A 12,278-nucleotide genomic window follows, 5' to 3' on the forward strand; every position below is an offset into this window, starting at 1 on the left:
ATTTTTTTTTTTCTTCAGATCAACTTCATGAATGAATTATTGACATTAAAGCATACGTAATGTATCCACAGATTCAAAGGTAAACGACGAAGATAAAATTATCTGTACGAAATTTGAGAGCATCGATCTAATAAGTGGTATGTAGCATGAAAAATCACACCAACAACAACCATGGCTCATGATTTGATAGAGATCACACCAACAACCAACCGCGCACACACACACGAGATGCAATGAACATTCATTAAACTAAACAAAACAGGACACCAACTAACCAACCAACGGGACGGGCCACCACGCCACGATTTCTCTTCTCCTCTTATTCCCCCTCTCTATATTTCTTCTCCCGATTATTCCCCCTGCAGATAAATATCTTCTTCCGGGGGCCCGCAGTGCTGATTGGTCGCAACATCGTATCGTGGGACCATTTTATTAGCAACGCGGACTGGGAGGTTAATCAACTCAACAATAGATAGGTATTCTGATTTGGTTCAATAAATATCCCACCGGATTAAATTAGATGGGTGATCGAAAACGAACCGGCACCAACACCACGGGGATCATCAACACGCGTCGAGTGGAGACCGCTATCGATTGGACAGTTATGATTGGTCGATAAATGCTACAAATACGATAAAAATGATGACCTCCTCTACCGCTCCATATATTTATTATTGATCGAATCGACCGACTTGCACGATTATCATCGAAGTTATTGCATTAATTTATCATTTTCCCCTTATTTTGCTCAATTTTTTTAATGAAAATTAAAAAAATACTAGTATATGTTCATTCAATAGAGATACGTTTATTATTATTATTATTATTATTATTATTATTATTATTATTATTATTATTATTTGCGTCAATTTTGGTTATTAGTCACAGACCAAAAAAAAAAAAAAAAAAAGTCTTCCTGAAGAGTCTGTCATGATGATGGTTACAGTGATACGAGGAGGTACACATAGAATAGTCGTTGTTGTGGACCAGCAGGATATGTCGACCGAGCTTAATCCTCTTGTAATCCATTTGGAGGAGGTACATCTCCCATTCTATTCCAAATATTTTAGAGATTTTGTGACTACTACTAATCGTTTATTCGGTTTCGATGAGGTGGAACGAAACTCCAGACGGGCAACGTATGACCCACCAAAACGATCACCACGCAACCGCTTCATGGAGTGGCTCAAACCACTCCACGATTCATCGTCGCGCCAGACCCAAAACGGCATGGCGCGTCAAATCATAAATCATGCCCTTCACGTGCTCACTGCCTGGCCATAATTAGACTCTCTAATCATTAATTTGATGTGTTAAGTGTACGGTCGAGTGGAACTTGTAGACGTGGCGCTCGGTAGACTCTACGTTAATTTCTAAACAGATATATTTCTACAAAATGTAATAATATTCGACTTGACTCTTTTTTTATTTCTGCAACCTCGCAGCATATGGTTGGTGGGTGCCTCTTAAAATGGGCTCGACTTGGTCGACCAATTTCCACTCAGACACGTGGGTCTATTCGAGAAAGGTGTTACGTGGCCTTTAATTATTATTTGGTGGGCTAAATGTTGAGTTGGGTTGGATTGGATTGGGTTGATGATTATTTGACGGACCCAACCTCTAATCATTTATTATTTACCGTATAATAATTAATTCTGTCAAGCTTACTGCTGATTAATATTTTAATTAATAATTACCTTATTAATTTTATTTTTGGGAAGATAAAATAAATAAACTTGCCACGGTGATTCGACCAGAAAACTCGGGCCCGCAGGATGAGTGAGGCCGCATGCTAACCTCGAGAGTATCGAATCCTTGGAAGCCTCTTTATTCAATTACATTACTGCCCTTCTTGTGTTCATCAAATGCCAGTCGCGCCCACCGCGGCAGAAAAATTATCATTTCAAATTTAAGAATTTATCGTTATTCAACTTGATGTGGACAAGGCGGCTAAAAGAAGTTAATCCCGTTATCATAATTGACGGTGCTCCTTATATTACACTTGTCATGCCCCGATACAACGCGTGGGGGCAAGTTCGTCATTGCCTTAATCTTCCGGTCCCTCGCACATCGGAACTGAGCAAATAAATGCCCGCTCAAACCAACTGCTCCGAAAGCTCCGTCCGCCGAGTCAGTTTTGAGGAAGAGGAAATGTCCATCTCGATCGCCTCCTCTCCGTCCTCCGCCGCTCTCTTAACCAAGGTTCCATCTCCCTCTTCTTACGCTTTGCATCTTTCGTTTCTTCGTCTGTTCTCTCTGCTATCGATTTCCCTTTCCTTTGCGCCTGGTTTGGCCCGTTCTTGACCCCTCCGTGTGATCGATTAGCGTGGCAGTTGGACCGGTTCCGCCCGACCGCCTCCGAGCCTCTTGATCCGGCTCCAGCGTTCGTTACCGAGAGTTCGTGTGTTCGCTGGTAACGCTTCTCCCGCAGACACCGGTAGGTCACCGATTTGCTGTTGCTGTTTCACTGGGCTTGTTTTCGTGATTATTGGCGTTTTGATTGAATCCAAATTGTTTTGTATTTTCTGGGGTTCCAAGATCTGAGCAATGAGCTGGATGCCGTCTTGAGCTTCAGCGAGATCGTCCCTGATACCGTTGTCTTCGATGATTTTGAAAGGCATGACGGAATTCATTATTTATTTCATTTTGCCCTCCCTTTGTAGGTCGAGATTTTCTTCGCTACTAGTCATTTTGAATCTCCTGCAGGTTCCCCCCTACCGCTGCCACGGTTAGCTCTTCATTCCTCTTGGGACTTTGTAGCCTTCCTGACACCAAGTTCAAGGTGAGAAATGCTGGACTTATACGATATTGAAGTCTTGAATTGTTCCAAGACAAGGAGAAGATTGTGTTCTGCACAATAATGTGTGTACCTCTCGGTGGTAGAGTGCAATAGAGACAGCGCTGGCTGATAGTGAATGCAATGGGAAAGAGAATTCTAGTGATCGTTTGTCCTGCTTCTCTAACAAGGTTTATTGTTGCGTTACTGCTTTAGATAAATGGTGTTTTTCTTTTTTTTGAGTTTCTTGCTTGCTTCAATCAAATTGTTTACTTGTGAACGAGCAGGCCTTAGTGAATGTGGGAGCTGACTTGGCCAGATTTGTCCCTGGGAGGGTTTCAACCGAAGTCGACGCTCGCTTAGCGTATGATACACGAGGCATCATCCGAAAGGTATGGTGAAATATCTTGAATTTGTGGCACTGCCGAATTACTTCAAATTGGTGAGGCAAAATCCTTCCTGCTTTCTTCTGAGGTGCTTCGATACTTGAATTTTAAATTGCTTGGCACATCAGCAAATTTTGTCCCAATCACCCTAACATTTTGCAACTTGAACTATACTTGAATTGTCCCCTAAAATAATCTGATACAGACACTAGAATTTCAGGTTATCCCTGTCAAACCTGCATTGTCGATAGCGGCTCTAATCAGATTTATTTTGGTGCTTGCTATTTTTTTTTCTTGCCATATGATACTGGTACAGTATACTGTTCAACTTGAACCACCCATTGCATCGATGCTTATTCATTTTTAAAAAATTGACTTTTTAAATAAAAGAAAAAGCAGTAAAATCAGTCAGATGCTTTCGTCCAGTAATTAGTGTCACCTTCTGGAAGTTTTCAGATAATATGATGATAATTTTGGTCTGCCTCCAAGATTTTGTAAGTCTGAATTAGGGGCACTTTCTTTTCTTTTTCCTAGTACTCTATAAAGAGCATGTCTGTCAGAATGTATTAGCTTTCTATAATGTCTTTTTGAGTAAAAAGATAAGATGGCTTTTTCTTCCTCTCATCTAGACCCTTATCAAGAATATTGGCCAGTTTTGCTTTGCAAAGGTTGCAGCAGATTTTCCCTTTCTAATTTGTAGCAATTAATATGTTTGTCTGTGTGTGCAGGGCATGACATCTCAGTTGTCACATTCAACTGAATTACTTTATATTTTTATCCATTTAAATTCTCTGGTTAATCATTTACTCTGATGTGATGTACTTATAATTTGTATTGGGAATTCCAGGTGCATGAGCTGTTAAAGTTATATAATGAAGTGGAGGTTTCTTCTCAACGTTTGCTTTTCAAAATTCCTTCAACTTGGCAAGTAAGAACTAAAATTGAATGCATTACTTTAATTTTCATATCTTGAAATTTTGAAGATGCAAATGTTGTTTAATTTCTTTGTTCAATACGTTTCCTCTTGGTTTAAAGCCTTTTCCTTGATTCAGGGTATAGAAGCTTCCAGGTTACTGGAATCAGAAGGAATACAAACACATTTAACATTTGTATACAGGTATATGCAATTGGCTAATAAATCAGTTTCTAGTAACATTACTGGAATTTGTTAAAGAAAACAGTTGTTGAGGTCTATATATGGAATGAATGCTTTTGTCAGGTAAAGTAGTTGTTTGATTGACTAATATGCATCTTAAGCATTCATTTTGCATGAATAGGGTATTGGCAGACATACTTGCAAGAAATTTACCATTTAGACCATCTTACGTTAAGTTTGTAATCATATTCATCATTAGTCGTCTGGCATGACGTATTTTTTACATAATTGATAATTTGTGACCATGGTTTAAGCCTAATCATTGAGGGGTACCTCGGCGTTAGTTTCAAGTTGCACTGTTACAACTTGGGGGCCTAAGTTTCCTGTCACATTCTAGATTTATAAAAAGAATAATAAAATCAGTATTTTATTATCCATAATTTACATAATAAACTCTTTTTTTTTTTTCCATCATCCTTGAATTCAAATCTTTGTCTTTACAATAGTAAATGTCTTATTAACTAGAAATAGGATGACATCTTTTTGGTAGGGTCACAAGTTTCTTCCACCCAAGCATCAGATCTATTACAAAGTAGTAGATTACTCTAAAAATAAATATAAAATAAAAACATATCAGTAACTACACATGCTGATAAGAATCTCGAAAAAATCATAAAAATAATATTCAATATTATGTAATATAAATAAATATTAATAATTCAATAAGAAATGATAATATATCGATTCATCATAAAACTTATGCATAAAAAAAATGATAATAATTTCTTTCATAATAAACAAAATCATGTATCAGCCACATGCAATACATACATAATAACTAGATAACAAAGGCGTATATCACACCCGATAGTACACTCTTCCAATAGCGGATGAAGAGACATATTCCACGGGATAGATTTCTCCCAATAGTGGATGGAGGTAATCCATATCGCACTCCCAACAGCGGATGAAGGTAATCCATATCGCACTCCCAATAACGGATAGAGTGGTATCCCTCACCCACCCTAGTGGGGACACATTCCTCCCAACAGCGGATGGAGAAACCATCTAACCATCACGTCTGACGGCCCGCTAGTCCCGAAGGGAATCGCTATACCTACCATTGACAAGGATACATAAACATCTATAATCATTCATTTACAATCATCCATTCACTCACGCATGCATCAAGAAATCAATATGATTAAATATTATGAGAGACCATACTTGATGTAAATCTACTAGACTATGTTCATTAGCGGCTCTGCACTGTGGTGGGCTCGTCGCTCCTTTTACAGGTTGCACTTCCAATGTGAACTATTAGCCTAGTCATATCTACTATATGATAATAATCATATCAATATCACAAACTTAAGAAAGTAGAAAACCAGTAATTATTTTCAAATAACATCTTCAGATAAAACCTTTAAATTCATCAAATCATAAATGTATGAAACATTAATCTCTCAATAGTTCTCAATCAACCAAAACTTTAATTGGAATAGCTCAATTGACTTAAACCAAACTCAATGCGAATATGATCTAATGAAATCAATCTCAAATCTTTATAGAACCTGTCTGGAATTATCCTAGACTGGTCTAATTTAGATTTGATTGATCTCGATTATGTCAAATAGGTTTAAACTAGTCAAGTTAGTATAGAATCACCCTAAACTGGCTTTAACCGATCAAACCTGTCTGATTTAGTTAATTAACGAGCTCAAACCAATAGAGAGAGAGAGAGGAAATTGGACTATATCGTATAGTATTAACCCAAACCGAATCAACCCACCCGAGTCTTGGATGAGTCACATACGCTGCATATGCATGTTCCAAGTAATAAGTTGAGTTGAGGTACAACGAGCTATATAAAAGGAGCGACAATATGTCTAATATGAATCGCATAGCTGGGCAGGCTTAACTTCATGGACTAGGCTAAGCCTCACTTATAAGTTGGGCGGAGCCTTACCATTGAACTGGGCCATGCTTGACTCGCGAGTTGGTCGTACCTAGACACATGAGTTGGAATTGTATCTGACCACATGGACTGGGTTGTACATAGCCACATGAGCTGACCTATGCCTGGCCACATGGTTGTGTCGTACCTTACTATATGGGTTGGGTCATACATAGCCACATTGACTAGATCGTACTTAGCCACATGAGTTGACCCATGCCTGGCCACATGGTTGGATCGTACTTTACAACATGGGCTGGGTCATACATGGCCACATGGATTAGACCATACCTAGCCACATGGGTTGGGTCGTACCTTACCATATGGGCTGGCTCCTACCCAACTATATAGGCTGGGTTATGCCGAGTCATATGGGCTAGGTTATACTTGGCTACGTGAGCTAGATCTGTGAACACATGGGCTGAGTTGATCCAGATTAACAGATCAACTTGACTCAAGTCAGACCCCAATTAGAATCCTCTTATCAAATTAGATTTCAATATCTAAAATTATTAAAGAATAATTTAAATCCATTAATTAAAAATTTTAATTCACGATCTTAAATTTAAAACTAATTACATTATAGAAATTTATACATAATTCTTGAAACATAGATATATCTAATTAAATAAATTAGAACTATTATGCTAATTCAAAAATAAGAATTTTAATAATTAAATTAATATTAAAATCCACTTAAGCTTAAGAGATCAATATAAATCAAATAATCATTCTAACATCACAAACCAATTATCATTATTTACTAATCATGAAATTTTAAAATTAAAATATCATTATGCATTATAAAATTATAACAGTCTCAATATTAAGATTTTAAAACATAAATCAAAGTTAATTAAATAAATAAAGGATCCTACTTCTCCTCGGTTATCATTTCCTCAATATCATCTCTTCGGGAAGTCCTCTCCTCAATCCTCTCATTGATAGGCTCGGTGAGAAATAAAAAAGGAGTTGTACTCTATATATAGGAGAAGATAAGATCTCTCCGAAAGATAAGTAATAATTTAATTTTATTTTATTTTATTTTCATACACAAAAAAAGAAATATAATATTCATTTCTTATAGTTCACACATGAAAATAGAATGTAAACTATTTACTTCCTAAAAATCAAATCATTCATTAGGAAATAAATCAATTAATAATTTGATTAATTAGTAGAATTCCTAACTTATCCACATGATTAAGGAAACCAATTTAATCATTTCCTTAACTATAGTACACAAACATAGAAGTTAATAATAAAGCAAATACATCATTTATAGTAATTAATTTATGTTAAGGGAGAAATTATCGTGATTACATTTCCAATCATAAGAACATCCTCTACATATGCAAGGGGTAAGCTTGCGTGCATTGACCATCTTGAGACCTCACATTGGCAAGAGCTTTCCCCACAAGATCACCCTTTTATGATATAAGCCTAATAATACTTTCTTTTGATTCATGCATCTTTAAGGAGGTTTCATAGTGATAGTTTGCCGATTGATACAGAGCTTTTTAAATTCACTTGTGTCAAACAAATAAAATTTTTAACAGCATTATTTGGTAAAAAAATACACTTGCAAAACTCCACAAGAATATGATTAGAATATTGCTCCAACTTTTCTTCTGATAGTCCTTTTCTATTATTAGAGACTCTCACAGTGTAGCATTATTTAAGGCTCCACATATTTTAGAAATTAACCGCTACTTATTAGTCACTGACTTTATCAGGAACATATACATGATCTTTTATTCTCCTTGCTTCTTGTAAAGGAATGCACATAGGCTTGTGTTCCATATCTATGTATTTGGAGAGACTATTAAGTTTTGCACATCTTAGCATAATATTGGTCTTTGGGATATATCATTAACTAGCGATTTTGAGAACATACTTGATTAATGTTTTAGCTGTCACACTTTTCTGATTTTGTGATGATTTCATACCTTCCATGCAGCTTTTCTCAAGCAGCAGCTGCAGCTCAAGCTGGTGCATCAGTTATTCAGATATTTGTTGGTCGCATTAGGGTAATTTTTTTCCCATTAGTTAATGTTTCTTCAAAGTTGTTATGATGGTCATGATGAAACACACTCCAGGACTGGGCTCGCAATCACTCTGGTGATCCAGAGATTGAAGCTGCTTGCAGAAATGGGGAAGATCCTGGATTGGCTTTGGTGAGTTTAATTGCAATTTTTTGGTTACTTCTTTTTTTGTTTCTCAAGTATATGATTGCACTAACATTTACATGAGAGTGAATATTAAGCAGTTAAAGAGAGAGTAATCCCACATGATAAGTCTTTGTGAGAGCTTTAAACATTTTTACCACAGAAAGTAGAATTTTGTTTTTTTGTGGCTGCTGATTTTTTGCCTAATTCTCACTCGCATAAGTTCACGGTAGCTGTGGTACTAATTTCTTTTTTTTTCTGGAATTTATTAGTATTTTAATATTAATAAGACTCGTTCAACAATAGATAGCTTCAGTCACTTAAAATGTCTTAAAACAATCCATTCTGGCCGTGGATATTCAGTTTTGCCAGACCAGTTTCCAAGTGAAGTTCCTGTCAAGATCTTCTAGAATGGGAGTTTTATGTGTTTGGAATTTGGGCATTCAACTTCTTTTCTTTCAGCTTTACCAATGAAAAATCAAGACATGACATATATACATGCTTACTTCTTGTGAACTTTCAAGTTTCTTTTACCAAATGCTCAGTTATGGAGACATTTTAAGTAGCATAAAAATCAAAGCAGCTTAGTAATAAAAAACTTGTATAATGGATTTGGATACCTATATCACCATCTTAGTAACCATATAATGAAACTTCTAGATAGAAATATCCTGCTCTAAAAGCCAGTCCCTTGCTGATAACGTGTTCATGTTCCTACTTAAACTCTCTTTGTTTCTGGTCATAAACCTATGTTTACATATCATGTTCCCATTTTGTTTGTCCCTGTGATGGTGGAAAATATTCTTTATCAACAGGACAGGAGGTTGTTAATTTATTTCTTGAATCTTCCATAGAATAGGATTTTTAACTTTCTTCTTATACACAATTGCAGGTTAAGAAAACATACAATTATATTCACAAATACGGGCACAAGTCAAAACTTATGGCCGCTGCGGTTCGGAATAAGCAAGATATATTTAGCCTCCTTGGGTAGCCTTTTTCTTTTCTTTTGGCATTTTGTTAGTATCTGAGTTTCTCATCAACTAATCTCAAGACTATGTTGCAGGATTGATTACATAATTGCACCTCTAAAAATACTGCAGTCTCTGAAAGAATCTGTTACCTATCCTGATGAGAAGTATTCATATGTAAGGAGGTTATCTCCGGGTTCTGCGAGGATGTACAATTTCACTGAAGAAGAGGTAAATTCTTTTCTATGAGATGTTGTTCTTATCCTCTTATATATGTGTGTGTGTGTGTGTGTGTGTGTGGTACATATATGTATATGTATATGTGTATGTGTCTGCGTATATATGTATATATGTATATATATATACATATATATATATATACATATATATATATATATATATACATATATATATACATATATATATATATACATATATATATATACATATATATATACATATATACATATATATATACATATATATATACATATATATATATATATATATATATATATATATATATAATTTAGAAGTGTTTTCTTTCCCTATTCATTGTCTATACATGTCCCTTTTGAGGAACTTCAGAAGGGAACAAATATCTCTTAGTAAAGTGAGAGAAACAATTTATAGATATCATATGCTTAATTTAGGATTATTCTACTGTAATGCAATACAAGACCAACAACATAGCTGGTTTGAATTTTACATGGATTCTTACATGAAGTTTCAAAATTTTTTCCTCTGCAAAAGACGTTATGAAGTCATTTGAGTTCCATGGCAATGTTATTTTGTCTTGTTTTCTTGTCAATTTTACTTGCATCATGTGCTCTGCGAGAAGAAATGAAGTTCTGTCTTATAAAAAAATTTGATCACACATATTCTCTGCATTACTTACCTGAGACTTGTTGACTTACATTCACCAAGGAAATTTTTATAGACACCAATATATTACTGTGTCCTGTTCTTGTGAAATGCTAAGCTCAGAATCATTCACTTACAACAAATTTCATCCATACGCAAAGACCTTTGTGGACATGAGAAACTGCTTCACACATTTCGTTTCTCTCATGCTACAGCTTGTGAAGTGGGATCAAAGGAGCTTTGCATCTGCAATGGGACCAGCTGCTGAAGAGCTTGTAGCTGCTGGGCTTGAAGGGTATGTGAACCAAACAAGGCGTGTGGAAAAACTTTTTGGGAAGATTTGGCCACCACCCAATGTTTAAGCTTATTTGACAGCAAGGGTGAGCTGTCTTTTTGATAAGTGAATAATATAAGCCGGCCTATGGTATTTGAACGCCCAACTGTTTTTTTTTTTTTTTTTTTAAATGCCTTTTTCATAAATTTGCAGACTGTTTTGGCTATCATCTTAATAACATAATCTTTGGTACCTTCTTTTCATGACATCCTGGGATGTTCATTTCCTTTTTCTCCAAGAACATGTTTCATAAATAAATAAAAATATTTATATATAACTTGTGAATCAGATCAACATTGCATGCATTTTCTTTATTTCAATACTCAATTAATCAGACATTTTATTAACTATTACTTCAATTAAATTCAAAAAATAGCGAACTGAAACGTGCCACACACACACACACACACACATATTTCCTCGAACTGAATGAAGCCAGCCTTTGATGCACTAATAAGTGTGCGTTAAATGTTTATTCACATAGAGGAGGAAGTAGGAACTCCGATGGGTTGCTTCGATTTAGATGTGTGAAATGAAAGCATGCCGCATTCCAACCCAACTCCATAAATCCGTTTGACTTCCCACCACCATATCACACTCCACATGCTGAGAGAGATTGTGGAACCTTCGCCCACGTGTCGGTGGCAGTCTGCCCATGTGATTGATCGCGTAAGGTGGGCGGTGTATATGTATGCGGTGAGTTCAAAGTCCAATATTCCATTCAGACTGTCTGCTTCGATTGGGAGGTGGTGCTGATCATCAGGGTTTTGACAGACTGTAAGCATTTCGTAAGTTGTCTTGAGGAGGAAAGAGATTCAATCATCATTGACAATAAGAATCAAGTTTCGAAATAATACTACTGACTGGGGTATTATATACACTCAGATTCCACAACTGCTGACTGGATCTTCTACCAGAGAAATTAATATTATGCCCGTCTCGTATTAGGTGCGGTGCACTAACTAATAGCCTCAACAGGAAGCCAAAACTGCACCCTTTTTTTTTTTAATCTATTATCACCTTTGTTGTTAAACCCTGGTCGAATCAATCTGTCGGTGCAACTCATTAATTATCGTAGGATAAATCAAACAAGCTGATTTGAGACGGACCACATCCGAAGATGTCGTCGTTACTTACTTTCAGCCCTATTCATTCCCGTATGTTCGGCACCGACTCTCTCTCTCTCTCTGTATGTGTGTATACATACGTATGTGTGTTTTGTCAACAGACAGACGCAAGCATTGGTGGGACGACAACAACAACGACGGTGCAAACAAGACGTGGACGGTGGTGGGCCCATGCGCACCCATCCCATCCGCCCTATATTCCAGCCGGTAATTGTGGCAAGCTTGAGAGGAGGGCGCGAGCCCAAATATATTTAAAGACTGGGAAGATGGGGGACGGGCTCACACTTTCACGTTCCTCCTCATGAATCGATGACGAGGGAGGCATCTTTGAGCTTTCTCTGTAGCACTTGTAGTCAGTCCGCATGACCAAAAAAGTATGTGTGGTGAGTTCAGCTTTCTTTTTGATTCATTCAATGACGTGCTCTTTTTGGTCAAAAAGAAAGCCGAGCTGTGCGCCAACCTTCTTTCCCCTTTGCCTATCGCCATTACACAAATCCAAAAGAGAAGCCGATTAGGCACCCCAAGAAATCCAAACAGGTGAGAACGAACGAATGGTGATTTCAAATTACATCATACTCTCGGTTCATCAGCTCCATTCG

At 36.6% G+C, this 12,278-nt stretch overlaps 1 protein-coding gene across 1 annotated transcript; it reads left to right on the top strand.

The window, feature by feature from the left end:
- Positions 1–2,096: 2,096 nt before the first annotated feature.
- LOC103989923 (uncharacterized) lies at positions 2,097–10,755 on the top strand. The gene is made up of 13 exons (XM_009408878.3): positions 2,097–2,202; positions 2,326–2,437; positions 2,539–2,617; positions 2,707–2,782; positions 2,884–2,967; positions 3,064–3,168; positions 4,010–4,090; positions 4,215–4,279; positions 8,176–8,245; positions 8,315–8,392; positions 9,276–9,373; positions 9,450–9,585; positions 10,434–10,755. The coding sequence occupies exons 1-13, from the start codon at positions 2,152–2,154 to the stop codon at positions 10,578–10,580; spliced, it is 1,182 nt and encodes a 393-aa protein (XP_009407153.2). The 5' UTR covers positions 2,097–2,151; the 3' UTR covers positions 10,581–10,755.
- Positions 10,756–12,278: the final 1,523 nt, after the last annotated feature.

This window comes from Musa acuminata, chromosome BXJ3-6 (genome assembly GCF_036884655.1).
Source record: "Musa acuminata AAA Group cultivar baxijiao chromosome BXJ3-6, Cavendish_Baxijiao_AAA, whole genome shotgun sequence".
In the NCBI taxonomy this organism is placed as follows: Eukaryota; Viridiplantae; Streptophyta; class Magnoliopsida; order Zingiberales; family Musaceae; genus Musa; species Musa acuminata.

Coding starts and splice junctions, on each gene's coding strand:
- LOC103989923 (XM_009408878.3), top strand. CDS start 2,152: ATGTCCATCTCGATCGCCTCCTCTCCGTCCTCCGCCGCTCTCTTAACC. Junction 2,968..3,063: donor TGTCCTGCTTCTCTAACAAG/GTTTATTGTTGC, acceptor GTGAACGAGCAG/GCCTTAGTGAATGTGGGAGC. Junction 8,246..8,314: donor TATTTGTTGGTCGCATTAGG/GTAATTTTTTTC, acceptor AACACACTCCAG/GACTGGGCTCGCAATCACTC.